This window comes from Dipodomys ordii, unplaced genomic scaffold, assembly GCF_000151885.1.
Source record: "Dipodomys ordii isolate 6190 unplaced genomic scaffold, Dord_2.0 Scaffold49, whole genome shotgun sequence".
In the NCBI taxonomy this organism is placed as follows: domain Eukaryota; kingdom Metazoa; phylum Chordata; class Mammalia; order Rodentia; family Heteromyidae; genus Dipodomys; species Dipodomys ordii.
In genome coordinates, this window is record NW_012267265.1 from 3920020 (window position 1) to 3931504 (window position 11485).

General features: G+C 36.8%; 1 protein-coding gene across 5 annotated transcripts; it reads left to right on the forward strand.

The window, feature by feature from the left end:
* The first annotated feature begins 307 nt into the window (after positions 1-307).
* Positions 308-7661, forward strand: Epgn (epithelial mitogen). 5 transcript variants are annotated; one of them, XM_013020170.1, is made up of 5 exons: positions 308-365; positions 1231-1320; positions 4348-4468; positions 5339-5491; positions 7607-7661. In XM_013020170.1, exons 1-5 carry the CDS (start codon positions 323-325, stop codon positions 7659-7661), a joined length of 462 nt encoding a protein of 153 aa, XP_012875624.1. In that variant the 5' UTR covers positions 308-322. The 5 variants fall into 5 exon arrangements, with proteins under 5 accessions (XP_012875624.1, XP_012875620.1, XP_012875621.1 ...); XM_013020166.1 differs by having other exon boundaries at positions 323-365; positions 5339-5365; XM_013020167.1 differs by having other exon boundaries at positions 323-365; positions 1231-1293; positions 5339-5365.
* Positions 7662-11485: the final 3824 nt, after the last annotated feature.

The window sequence follows — 11485 nt, forward strand, 5'->3', positions numbered from 1 at the left end:
ACCATCGGTGGGGGTCGATTTAGAATTCCCACTCTTTTTTGTTGTTTTAAGTACTTTTACACATATGAGTATGCCTACAGGTCACAGGAAACCAGTGTTTCCAAAGGAAACCTGATCACATCGGTAGATAACACAGGTATCCTAAACAAGTGCCTGTGTGCCCTGAGGCTTCAGGCTGTTGCCAAAAGTACATATTTTTTTGATTGGTAAGAACTGAGAGATGACGCTTGGTGAAACATAAATGGCAGAAAGACTCAGAGACAGCACAATAAAAACCTGTCAGTCTCGGAGAACAAGAGAGCAAGTTGACCAAGGGCAGGAGATGGCTTTGCCAGTTCCAGTATTAATCTGTCTTTTATTTAAAGGTAGGTAAATTCTCTTTTGTTTTGTTAAAGCTGTATCGCTCTAAATTGCAGGGATTTATTTCTTTGAACCAGACATTCACTTCTAATATTTGCTTCTGACAAAGATCAGAGCAAGGAACCTGGATTAATTTAGGGTTTTGTGTATGTGTGTGTGTATGTGTGTTTGTGTGTTTTTTGTTTTTTGTTTATTTCTTTTACAGATTGTATGTTCCCTTCTTCCTATGTTTGGATTATCTTCCTCTCTCTTTCTCTCTTTTTTTCTCTCTCTTTCTCTTTCTTTCTTCCTTCCTTCCTTCCTCCCTCCCTCCCTCTCTCCCTCTTTCTCTCTTTCTCTCTCTCTCTTTCTCTCTTTCTTTCTTCTTTCTCCTGGAGAGCTCTAAAAGACTTGCAATTGGATTGTAGCAGATGAACATTTAGCTATTATACTTCAGTACAATGTCCTAGTGATTGACTTAATATATAAATGCACACGTGTTTGTGATCAAGATGCATTGTATTCATAAATTGCTTTGCTAAATGACAACTTCTTTGTACAGCTACTTAAAGATAATAAAAAACAAAAATATGACTATTTAAATGTTTCTTATTTTATCAATGAATTAAAACTTAAAATACTTTATACATTTCATTACCAACTTGAAACTTTCTATTTAGAATTAATGTGTTTGTATTTCCTATGAAATGTAGTCATGGAATAGTTGAGAAACAGTTTGTAAATGGTCTCTGATCAGGTTCTGGATTTCCAAATGTAATCAATGAAAAACAGAATAGAAAATACGAATAAGAGAATAAGAATAATGTTGGATTTGTGGTTTACACGTGGAAGGAGATTCACCTCTGAAAAGATGCTTTTCCCCTGCCACAGCAATGACAGCACTGACAGAAGATGCAAGAGTGGTCGTGACACCTGACAGTATAGTCCAGCAGAGTAACTGGACAGCTAACCAAACTGAAGGTATTTTGCTTCCATCCTTCTTTTCCAAGTAACTTCTTTAAAGCCTTTGAGAGGAATTTGCATTGCAAATTTGGAAAGCAGCACTGGAAAATTTTTCATTTTATGTTTTATTGGATAATCAACTCATTTAACAAGATGCTGTTAGGTTGAAGTGACAGATAAATGTGTCAGCCAAGAACTGCCTTCTTCAAAAGAAGGAAATGAAAAAAAGGAAAGTTAAAAAAAATCTGTCTTCACCTCCTGTTTTGTATGTAAAATATTCCACACTTTCTTCCTTACTTCCAATAATAACTCATGCATGTCCTGTGTGGCTACGAGCAATTTTGACATTCTTTTTGTTTTGTTGTATTTTGTTTTGTGCCAGTCCTGAGGCGTGAACTTGACCCTGAATGCTGAATGCTGTCCCTGAGCTTCTCTATTCTTTTTTTTTTCTTAAGTATATCACTTGAGCCATAGCTTCATTTCCAGCTGTCTGGTAGTTTATTGAGGACAAGAGTCTCACAGACTCTCTTGCTCTGGCTGGCTTCATATTGTGCTCTTCAGATCTCAGCCTGCCATGGGTACATGACTGTTTTGGCATTCTTAATGAAGACATTTCATTTTAGCCTGTGATTGGTAGCTATGGCTCTAAGCTGAAGCACTTTCCCTTGTCTGTCTTTGGAAGTAAGTATCCTTTTCTCCTTGCTTGGTCCTCAGGGGCTTTTGTTGCTGTTTTAACTTGCACTGAGTTTCCTAACCACTTAAAGCCAATTTTTGTTGTTGATGATGATGAGATGTTTTCTTTTTGATCTCATTACTCTTATTACAGTGGCTTCTGGCTGCTGTGGCACATCAGCAGTATGTTTGAACTAGAAGTGACCTTGAGAAGTCTCATAGCCCTGGAGATCTGTAACCAAATGGTTTTAGATCTCATGCAAATCACAGAATGGCCCCTGATAGGATCCTGGAGAAATCTGCTCTCTCAGAACACAGCAAATAAAAGATGATCAGTCAAACATTTCATTTAAAAACATGCAACATCTTCATGTCATTGATAATTTTAAACAATCATTCGAAAATATTTTACTCACTTGACTTTTCAGATACTATTTTGTAAAATGAAAGTAGTGTGAGTTTCAGAATAACTTTTAGTCAACTTAATGCCATCTGGGCCTTTGAGCTGTTTTATTAAAATAAGATCAATAATATCCTAGGAAAAGTAAAGTAATGTGACTTCTTTCTGGTGAGTGATGTCATTACTACATTTTTTTCTAGTCTCATTTTTTAAAATTCCTGAATGGTGAGCTACTAGCAAAAAAATTATAGGAATGAGTAAAAGGATTGATTATCTCATCTCTATATTTTCCCTTTGCTTTTTTTGATAAAGAACTTTAGTTTCTCCTTTTGCTTTTTTATTTCAGTTAAAATATGAATGTAATATCTTAGAACATTTCTTATCAAGTGTAACGAATATTCTTAGGAGAACAAATCTGTTTATATTCTTTCTTTGAAAATGCTTCTTTCAATTTTCATATTTTCTATCAACTCCTGTTTTAAGCTTGGTAAAATAAACCTGCTTTGTTTGTCTTGAACTTAAAAGAAACTGGCAGCTGAGAATATAGCTCAGTGAGGAATTACAAGGCTCAAGGCCCTGGGTTTAATCCCCAGAATCTCAAAAGAAGAATTTATGGTGAGAATTTCTACATACCTCAGCACCAATTGCAAAATAATAAATTATGTTCATGATACTGCATTCAATAAAGTGATTGTGAATTTTTAGATAATATTAGGTGTTTTCAAAGTGAAGTGACACAAAAGAGCATCTTATTGCTACCAAAAATACCAAAAGATTTAGTATTTTTCATACAAGAAGAAGTTTATTTTGTTTGCTTTTCTAAAAACCAACAAGCAGGAGAGTCTCTTAATCTCACGGAGGCAAATATACAAGAGTATATCATCATAACCTGATAACTTGTAATGAGGAGATAGATTCATGGCACTGACAAAAGAAAAGTCTACTAAGTCTGCTTGAAAAAATATTAAAATTGCTGGAGTATGTGAAAAGGAATCAGTTCTGTATTTGGGGGATGATCTGAGTCGTTCCCAGTCCAAATATGTGGCTAGCCTATCAGATTTAGGGAAGGCATCCTGAGACATGACTGTTTTGCCTAAATATACTTTCTTGAAAAGAATCTGTCATCGGGGGGTTTCTGGACACCTGACTATAAAATTGTGTTCAGTTGTGATCACATTGCTTGGTGTTAGAGCTAGAAATAAAAACTTGGATTTCCTCAATTCCAAATCCCTTGCCTTTGACAATATTTAATGACATAAAACAGGTACTATTCGAAGTTATCATCACTAACTATATTCTCTTGAGCCATAACTTACTTGGGGTTTCCAGTACAGGTCATCATAGTAACTCTTCTGAAGTCAGTTTGGGATGAGGTCCCCTTTTCAGTTAGCACCCTTTACATAAAGAGAAATTCTTGTCATCTTTCCCTCTGTGTAGATCAAATGTTCTGTGTTCTACTTTCTCAATGTACAGGTGGAAAATGTGAAGATTGTATGAAATCTTCCATGTTTTTGAACATTCAGGTATACCACAGGAAAGCATTGTTCAAAATAACCTTTGAAGACTCAAACCAGTGCTGCCACCTTTTGGCAAGCGTGTTGTCTCTATACTTTTGTCTTTCTTTCTTTTTTTATTGTAACATAAATTTTATTATTTTTTATTTTACTTTTATTGTCAAGGTGATATACAGAGGAGTTACAGTTACATAAGGTAGTGAGGACATTTCTTGTCAAACTTGTTACCCCTCTTCTTCATTTTTCTCCCTCTCTCCCTCACCCCTATATCTCTATACTTCTAAAGAATGGAACAATTCTCAATCCACCTTAACAATATATCTAGGCAATATTCATGCAACCCTGTGAGTAGAATCAACACACCAAAGAAACCAAAAGTTAAAAGGATGAATGCATAACAGGTATATATGTATGTGTTGAAAATTTATCATCTGTTAATACTGAATCTTCTTTTCCTAGCTGACTATGTAGAAGGGCTTATAGCCTTGAAGTTTTCACACCCCTGTCTGGAAGACCACAATAGTTACTGCATCAATGGAGTGTGCGCTTTCCACCATGAGCTAGAGAAAGCCATCTGCAGGTAATAGCAAAGAACTTTCCAAGACTTCAAGACAGGAATGAGGAGGTGATGTGCACTCAGTACATTCGTATACTCTTCATTCTTACCCAGTAAACATGGTGCTTGACCTGAACATGAATTGCCAAATTTCTTTGTACTTCAGTTTCTAAGGAGTGATTTCTAAACTACTGAAGCCACATTGCTGAAAAATATGGCTTCAAGATTTGCAGCAAGTGTGAGACCTAACACTTGTTGGAAATGAAGAATTTATGCTCTATCCCAGAACTGCTGAATCAGCATCTATACATTTTTTAAAAATTAAATTACCTTTAAGTAGTTATACAAAGTGTTTTAAATTCAAATGTCAGCTTATGAGTACACTGCATCTTGGTCAGCGTCACCCCATTTTCCCAGTTCTCTTCCATCTCTCCCAACCCCACCCATCCCCTCAATTTTCCTAGTTCCATTTTCACATAGGTGCCTTGTATATTATGGCTGCCTTACACCCAGGAATCTACACTTGTAACTTGCAAAGGGGATTCTGAATTTTCTCAGGATTGTTTGTCAGATGAAAGGAAACAGTCCAAACAAAACAAAATCTTTAGGAATATAAACGTCTAGAGCAACTAAGATATTATTCTTATAGCCATTGATTTGTTTAGCATACCACCTTCCCTGTCTACCAATGAGGGACAAATGTGAGGTCTTAAGTAAATGACTGATGTAAAGTTCATGCCTTCATATCTACTTCTTATCTTTAGCTGCTTGGTTTTGATTTGGTATTTATTTCTTTAATTAAAAATGCTTCCTTTTATTCTTTGAAATATGTCATGTCTTTGTATTTTTGTCACCACAAACTGTAAAATTATATATTATTTTCTCTTTTTCAAGATGTTTTACTGGTTATACTGGAGAAAGGTGTGAGCATTTGACCTTAACTTCATATGCTGTGGATTCTTATGAAAAATACATTCCAATTGGGATTGGCGTTGGATTAATATTAAGTAGTTTTCTCGCTATGTTTTACTGCTACATAAGAAAGAGGTATGGAAAAGACAAAACATGAAGTCACTTCATTTGACAGATATTTATTGAGCCCTAATCATGTGCCAGGCCATATGCATTGACATGCATAAATTTTTAATGTAAAAAAGTATGTAAATCTGGGAAGTTTCTTCATAACATTTGGTGCTTTTAGTCATAAACTCAAACAAGAGGTAAAATTTTACCTTCAGTTAGAATATGATAGGATATATTTATGATTTCCCTTCTGTCCATTTGTATCTGCCTAAACAAAAATTATAAATGAGCTGGATTTATGCCTGTAATCCTACCTACTCAAGACGCTGAGATCTGGTGAATCATAGTTCAAATCCAGCTCATGGAGAAAAATCTGAGAGATTCCATCTCCAAAATAACCAGAAAAAAGTGTCAGACTGAAGGCAGAGTGCCAGCCATGAGCTATCAAGCTGCGAGCTGAGCAAGAATGAAGCCCAGAGTTCAAGCTCAAATACAGGCAGATAAATATATATATTTATATATATATACACACACACACATATATATACATATACATGCATTATATACACACAGTCACATGCACACACATATTTATATCTATCTGTATCATGATATATGTACATATATACATATACAGTCACGTGTACATACACATATATCTACACACACACACACATGGGAAGGACAGAAGATCCCAAGGGTGTAGGGACTGAGCAGATCTTGTTCACTCTATGCATTAAGTGTCCAATTCTCTGCCTAGCATACAATAGAACTGACTAATATTTGCTGAATAAAAAAAGTTAACAAAGCTTGGTGCCGGTGGCTCACGCCTGAAATCCTAGCTACTCAGGAGGCTGATATCTGAGGATCACAGTTCAAAGCCAGCCCAGGCAGAAAAGTCCGTGAGACTCTTTATTTCCAATAAACTACCAGAAAACTGGAAGTGGCTTTGTGGCTCAATTGGTAGCACTCACCTTGAGCTGAAGAATTCAGGGACTGTCCCAAGGCCCAGAGTTCAAGCCCCATGATCAACAACAACAACAAAAAATTAACAAGTATTAAATTAGTGAATACATACAATAAAGATGGGACATTTTGTCCTCAGACTTCAAATTGAGGCTTAGAAGATAATTCTACCTTTTACAACATAAAATGATAAATGTGATTTACAATTAAGTATTAATTACATCTGTAGATAGTCATACTTCTTGCTTTGCTTCACCTGTGATTTTTTTCTTCAATTTATATAAATAGAAGAAGGTAAGAATGTGAGATGTATTTATTTTATATATTTAGTTTACATTCCCCATGCTGCATTTTACTTAGTTGTATGTGTGTGTGTGTGTGTGTGTGTGTGTGTAATGCTGGGGCCTGAATTCAGGGCCTCGGCATTGTCCCTTAGTTTTATTGTTCGTGTTCTACTATTCAAACAATTGTTCTATTTCTGGCTATACGGTAGTTAATTGGAGATAAGAATCTCATAGACTTTCCTGCCTGGGCTGGCTTCAAACTATAGTCCTCAGATCTCAACCTACTGAGTCGCTAGGATTACTGTAATTCCAAAACTGAAACTATACGTCCCAAATAGAAAAGTTTATTTGCTTAATGAATATGTCTTAGGGCAAGTCCAATCTATATTCTCTTGGTTTCATGTTTGTCTAAGACATCAAGAATAATAGTGAGGAGGAGGAAGAGGAGGAGGAACCTGCTGATATTTAGGGTCCCTAAATATCCCTGCAGTAAAGGATAGCAGATAGAGCAACAGAAGCTGTTTAGTGAAAGTGTAGCTTCAGCCTTAGTCCACAGGATGATCTGGTGTGTGAATGGCATCGTAAACCTGTCCCAAGGAGGAATAAGATGCAGCTCTGGTATTCATATTATTGATTCCTGAGCCACAAGATGCTCCTGATAGGGTAGGAGGCAAAGACTTGCAATCTTTCAGGAATCTCCTGGCAAGCTGCTCTGAAACAGGATTCTGCTGTGCACCGGCTCAGGGCTCACAGCCACAGGGGATAGGTCCTCTTGTGGTGAAGGGGACTGCATAGGCACCAAAAGCAAATCCTTCAGCAGTAGCTTTATAAGTACTCCACAAGCGTCAGTACAAACAGCAATCATATGGAAACCAATACTCTCTTTTAGGTGCCTAAAACTGAAATCACCTTACAACATCTGTTCTGGAGGGAAACCACTGTGAGGCCTTGTAAGGTGTTTTCATCAAGTCATTTTTGCGTCATCTGTAAAAAGAAAGAAGAAAGGAAAAGGAAAAAAAGAAAGAAAGGAAAGGAAGGAAGGAAGGAAGAAAGAGAAAGAAAGGAAAAAGAAAAAGAAGAATCAGTGGGGTCCAAATTGAAATCTTCAAATGAAACAACATAAAGTGCCAAGCTGAGGAGACTTGAAAGTAATTGAAGCTGGGATTACATCAAAATGAGAAGATAAAATTCGACATTAATCTTTAGACTTTGCCATTTGTGGGCCATGAAGCCAAATGAACAAGCTAGAAGTCAAGTTCATGGGTTGTTGTGTGCTTGTTATCACTGCAGAAAGACTGTGTTTCATGTTTCTGACCATGTCCGATGAGGGTTTTTATTCAAACAATTTTTAGCTGATAATCTCCAAGTGATGTCTACTTGGGTTTTTCATGGCCCACTACCTGGAATTTTAAATTGCCTAAAAAGACCTCTGGCTCTTCACTTGATGGGCCTGATCCCAAGCATTCTCTTTTTCCATGGTTGTTAATAGAATCTAATGTCCACTTTTTAAGGTGAAATAAGTGTATAGCACTTGAAAAAAAAATGGAATGTCCAAAGCAAACACAAATTATACCCAGCTTCTGAGAGTACCGTGCAACCTTTCCACGTGACATCTGCAATGAGCTAAACTGTTTCTGAAGACTGAACACCATCTGGATCTCACATCCAGAGTAGGCAGAGGATTTCTGCTTCTGTGTGGATTATGAAACTGGGTTGGACTCACTTTTCCTCACTGTTTTTGTTTACCATGTCCTCTGTTTACCAATGGAATTTTCTGGTGACCATCCATTTGGATTGAAATCCTAGAATTCTCTCAGTGACTGAAAGTCTACAAATGGTCCCAAAACCCAACTTGAAAAACTCGCTATAGAAACATCATGTGCAAGCTCCACCATTTTTGAAAATTTGGTGATGCACAACAATGCAGCAAGGGTAGATATAACTCTTGAGGAATCCAGGTTCTTCCTTTTTTAATTCTGCTTCTGCCATGGAATCTGAATAGTGCATGCAGGTCCTTTAATTTCTCTAGGCCTTCGCTGCCCTTTCTCTATAAGGCTTTCATACCTCTGAATTTTAGCTGAGGGAAGAAACAACTCTTTCACATCTGCACTGCAGGTGAGATAATGCTTCAACCATTCCAATTGTGCCTCTCACCCTGAGACACACCACTGGATATTATCTTAGGTGTATATTTTAGTGCTCAGTTTGTAAGATAATAATTTATTTTTAAAGGAAATGCAAAATAAAATGAAAGAATAACAACAGCTATGGTTTTACTTTGTAGATTCAATCTACAATGATGGACTTTTTTTTTCTTGTGATGTAGATAAGCAAAACAATTTTGATGATGAGATTCATTAAGAGAGTGAGATTTGAATATTCTTTAGTAGCCATCTAGGAATAAGGTTTTGAGTTACACTAAGTTACAGCTGTCCACTCGCTCCAAAAACAAAAACCAAAACCAAAACACAAAATAAAACTTTACATTCAACTTTCCTTTGAGGAGAAGGTATTTCCCCGGCTTGGTTTGGTTTTGATTCAGGAGGAATGTGATGCAGCTGAGCTGCATGTCAGCACTTTCCGCGCCTGTCTTCACACATGATGCCATGGTTACATCATCCCCAAGGCTGGGGAGTGAAGGCTCCTCCCAATGACTCCAGCAACCGCACCTAGAAAGCTATGAGCTTCCTGAGCATTTCAAAAAGATATAAAAAATGCTGGGGAGAGTCCAGAAAGAAACAATAAAGACCTGTCTGGAATTACTTAAGAACTGCCTCCAGATAAAAAGGAAGGAGGAATCAGTCCTATAGTCTGAGGAGGTGTGATGTAAACAAAGAGAGACATTGCAGTCTGTAAAAGCTTGCTAGTTTCCAACACACAAGGAAGTAAAATTAGAACAGCAGAGAATTTGAATTCCAAAGCTGCTAAACCAAAATGTTAACCAAAACAAATACTAATACAGACTCATTTTGTAACCTGTAGAATAGTATTTCTTAACAATATAAAATCTACGCAGGGAGACAATGCAGAAACTTTAAGAGGATGGCATATGACTGACATCTGTATATGGTCTATCATATGAAGTGATCTATGATCATATACCTTTGGGGTTAATTTTGCAGGAAAGTATCTTTGGCCTTCTTAGAGAGCTAGAAGCACACCTACAGATATTTATATACATATCAAGACATTAAAGGAAGAAACGCACAAATATAAGATGATCTGAGAATTGTTTCATCTTCTATTTTTTTTTCTTGGATGTAATAAGATCTTGTAAAGAGCCTTCCAATGAAGCCCATTCCCCAAACTACACTTCCAGTTATCAATCATGGATCAGTAAGTTTGGTAGATCATTTAGGAAGGAAATAACAACTTGTGCTGGCATCTTTGACTTAAATTTATCTATTTCTTTCATTTCTGTGTGTGTGTGTGTGTGTGTGTGTGTGTGTGTGTGGTGTGTGTGTGTGTGTGTGTGTGTGTGTATGTGTGTGTACTGATCCTGGGGGCTTGAACTCAAAGCCTAGGCACTGTTCCTGAGCTTTTGTGCTCAAGGTTAGTGCTCTACCATTTGAGCCACAGCTCCACTTCTGACTTTTTGGTGGTTAATTGGAGATAAGAAGCTCCAGGACTTTACTGCCTGGACTAGCTTCAAAATGAGATTCTCAGATCTCAGCCTCCCAAGTAACTAGGATACAGGTATGAGCTGCCCAACTTCATTCCCTTATTATTTCTAACTTATGTCTGTCCTTCAGTTCTTTGAGAGTATATTATTAGGTCATCCATATCAATGAGGGCCTCATTATTTAGCATTTTGGAATATAAAGTGTGTGGTGGGGAGTGCAAACATTATTATCTCAACCATACCTATACCTGTACATTTACAAAAAAGGAATCACGATAGTTTGTCATTGTATCCTTTATCGCCCCAAACTAGTTTTGTTTGTAGCCATCTTTATATAAAGAGAATGAAATTATAATAGAGTTCATCTTTTTCCTGGCATAATGTAGATCTAATCCTTTCAATTTGACATATCCACTTTGGTGACGTCAATAAAATTTCCATTCATTATATTTAATTGAAAAAAATGTCTTAAGAAAATAACAAGACAAACATCAGCAATTTAAGCTTTTGATGAAGGACAATTCATGGATGAGATGGCTATGAGTAAGTCATCTAACTTCTCTGCATTACAAAATGTAACGTGCTTTCTGTGTGTGATATAAATATTGATATCCCACAACCCACACTAAGGGGAAGGGTTAGCAGAATCTCTTTGTTGCAAAATATCACTCTTTCTAGCTTACATCATGGCTGCATGACATCAGATAGAAGCAGAAGCCAAGATGAACTGGCAGTGTTGAAATGTAATTTGTCAGAGTCTGGCACTGCTAATCTGGGTGAGTCCACATTCCTGCTCAAACCTTTAGCACAGATCTCGTCAGTAGCATATTCAGGACTGTGTTTTCCAGATTCTGTACAAAATTTCTCCTAATTGTTCAATCGGTCAATGACAAGTCCAGCATACAAATTCCAGAACAGTTAATTTCCTAACAATTCCAAGGATAAGCCCTCTGAATATCCTTGTATAAACACTTCTCTGCCCAAACTAAATCTGACGGATGTTTTAGACTGTGGGCAGCACCTGCAGCTCCCAAAGAAACATTTCAAGAAGATTGTGACGGTGATTATACAATGACAAAGAGTATATATTGTTGAGTCGAACCTTACCTTAACATCTGATAGGTTTTTATCATTTTATGTCTCAGA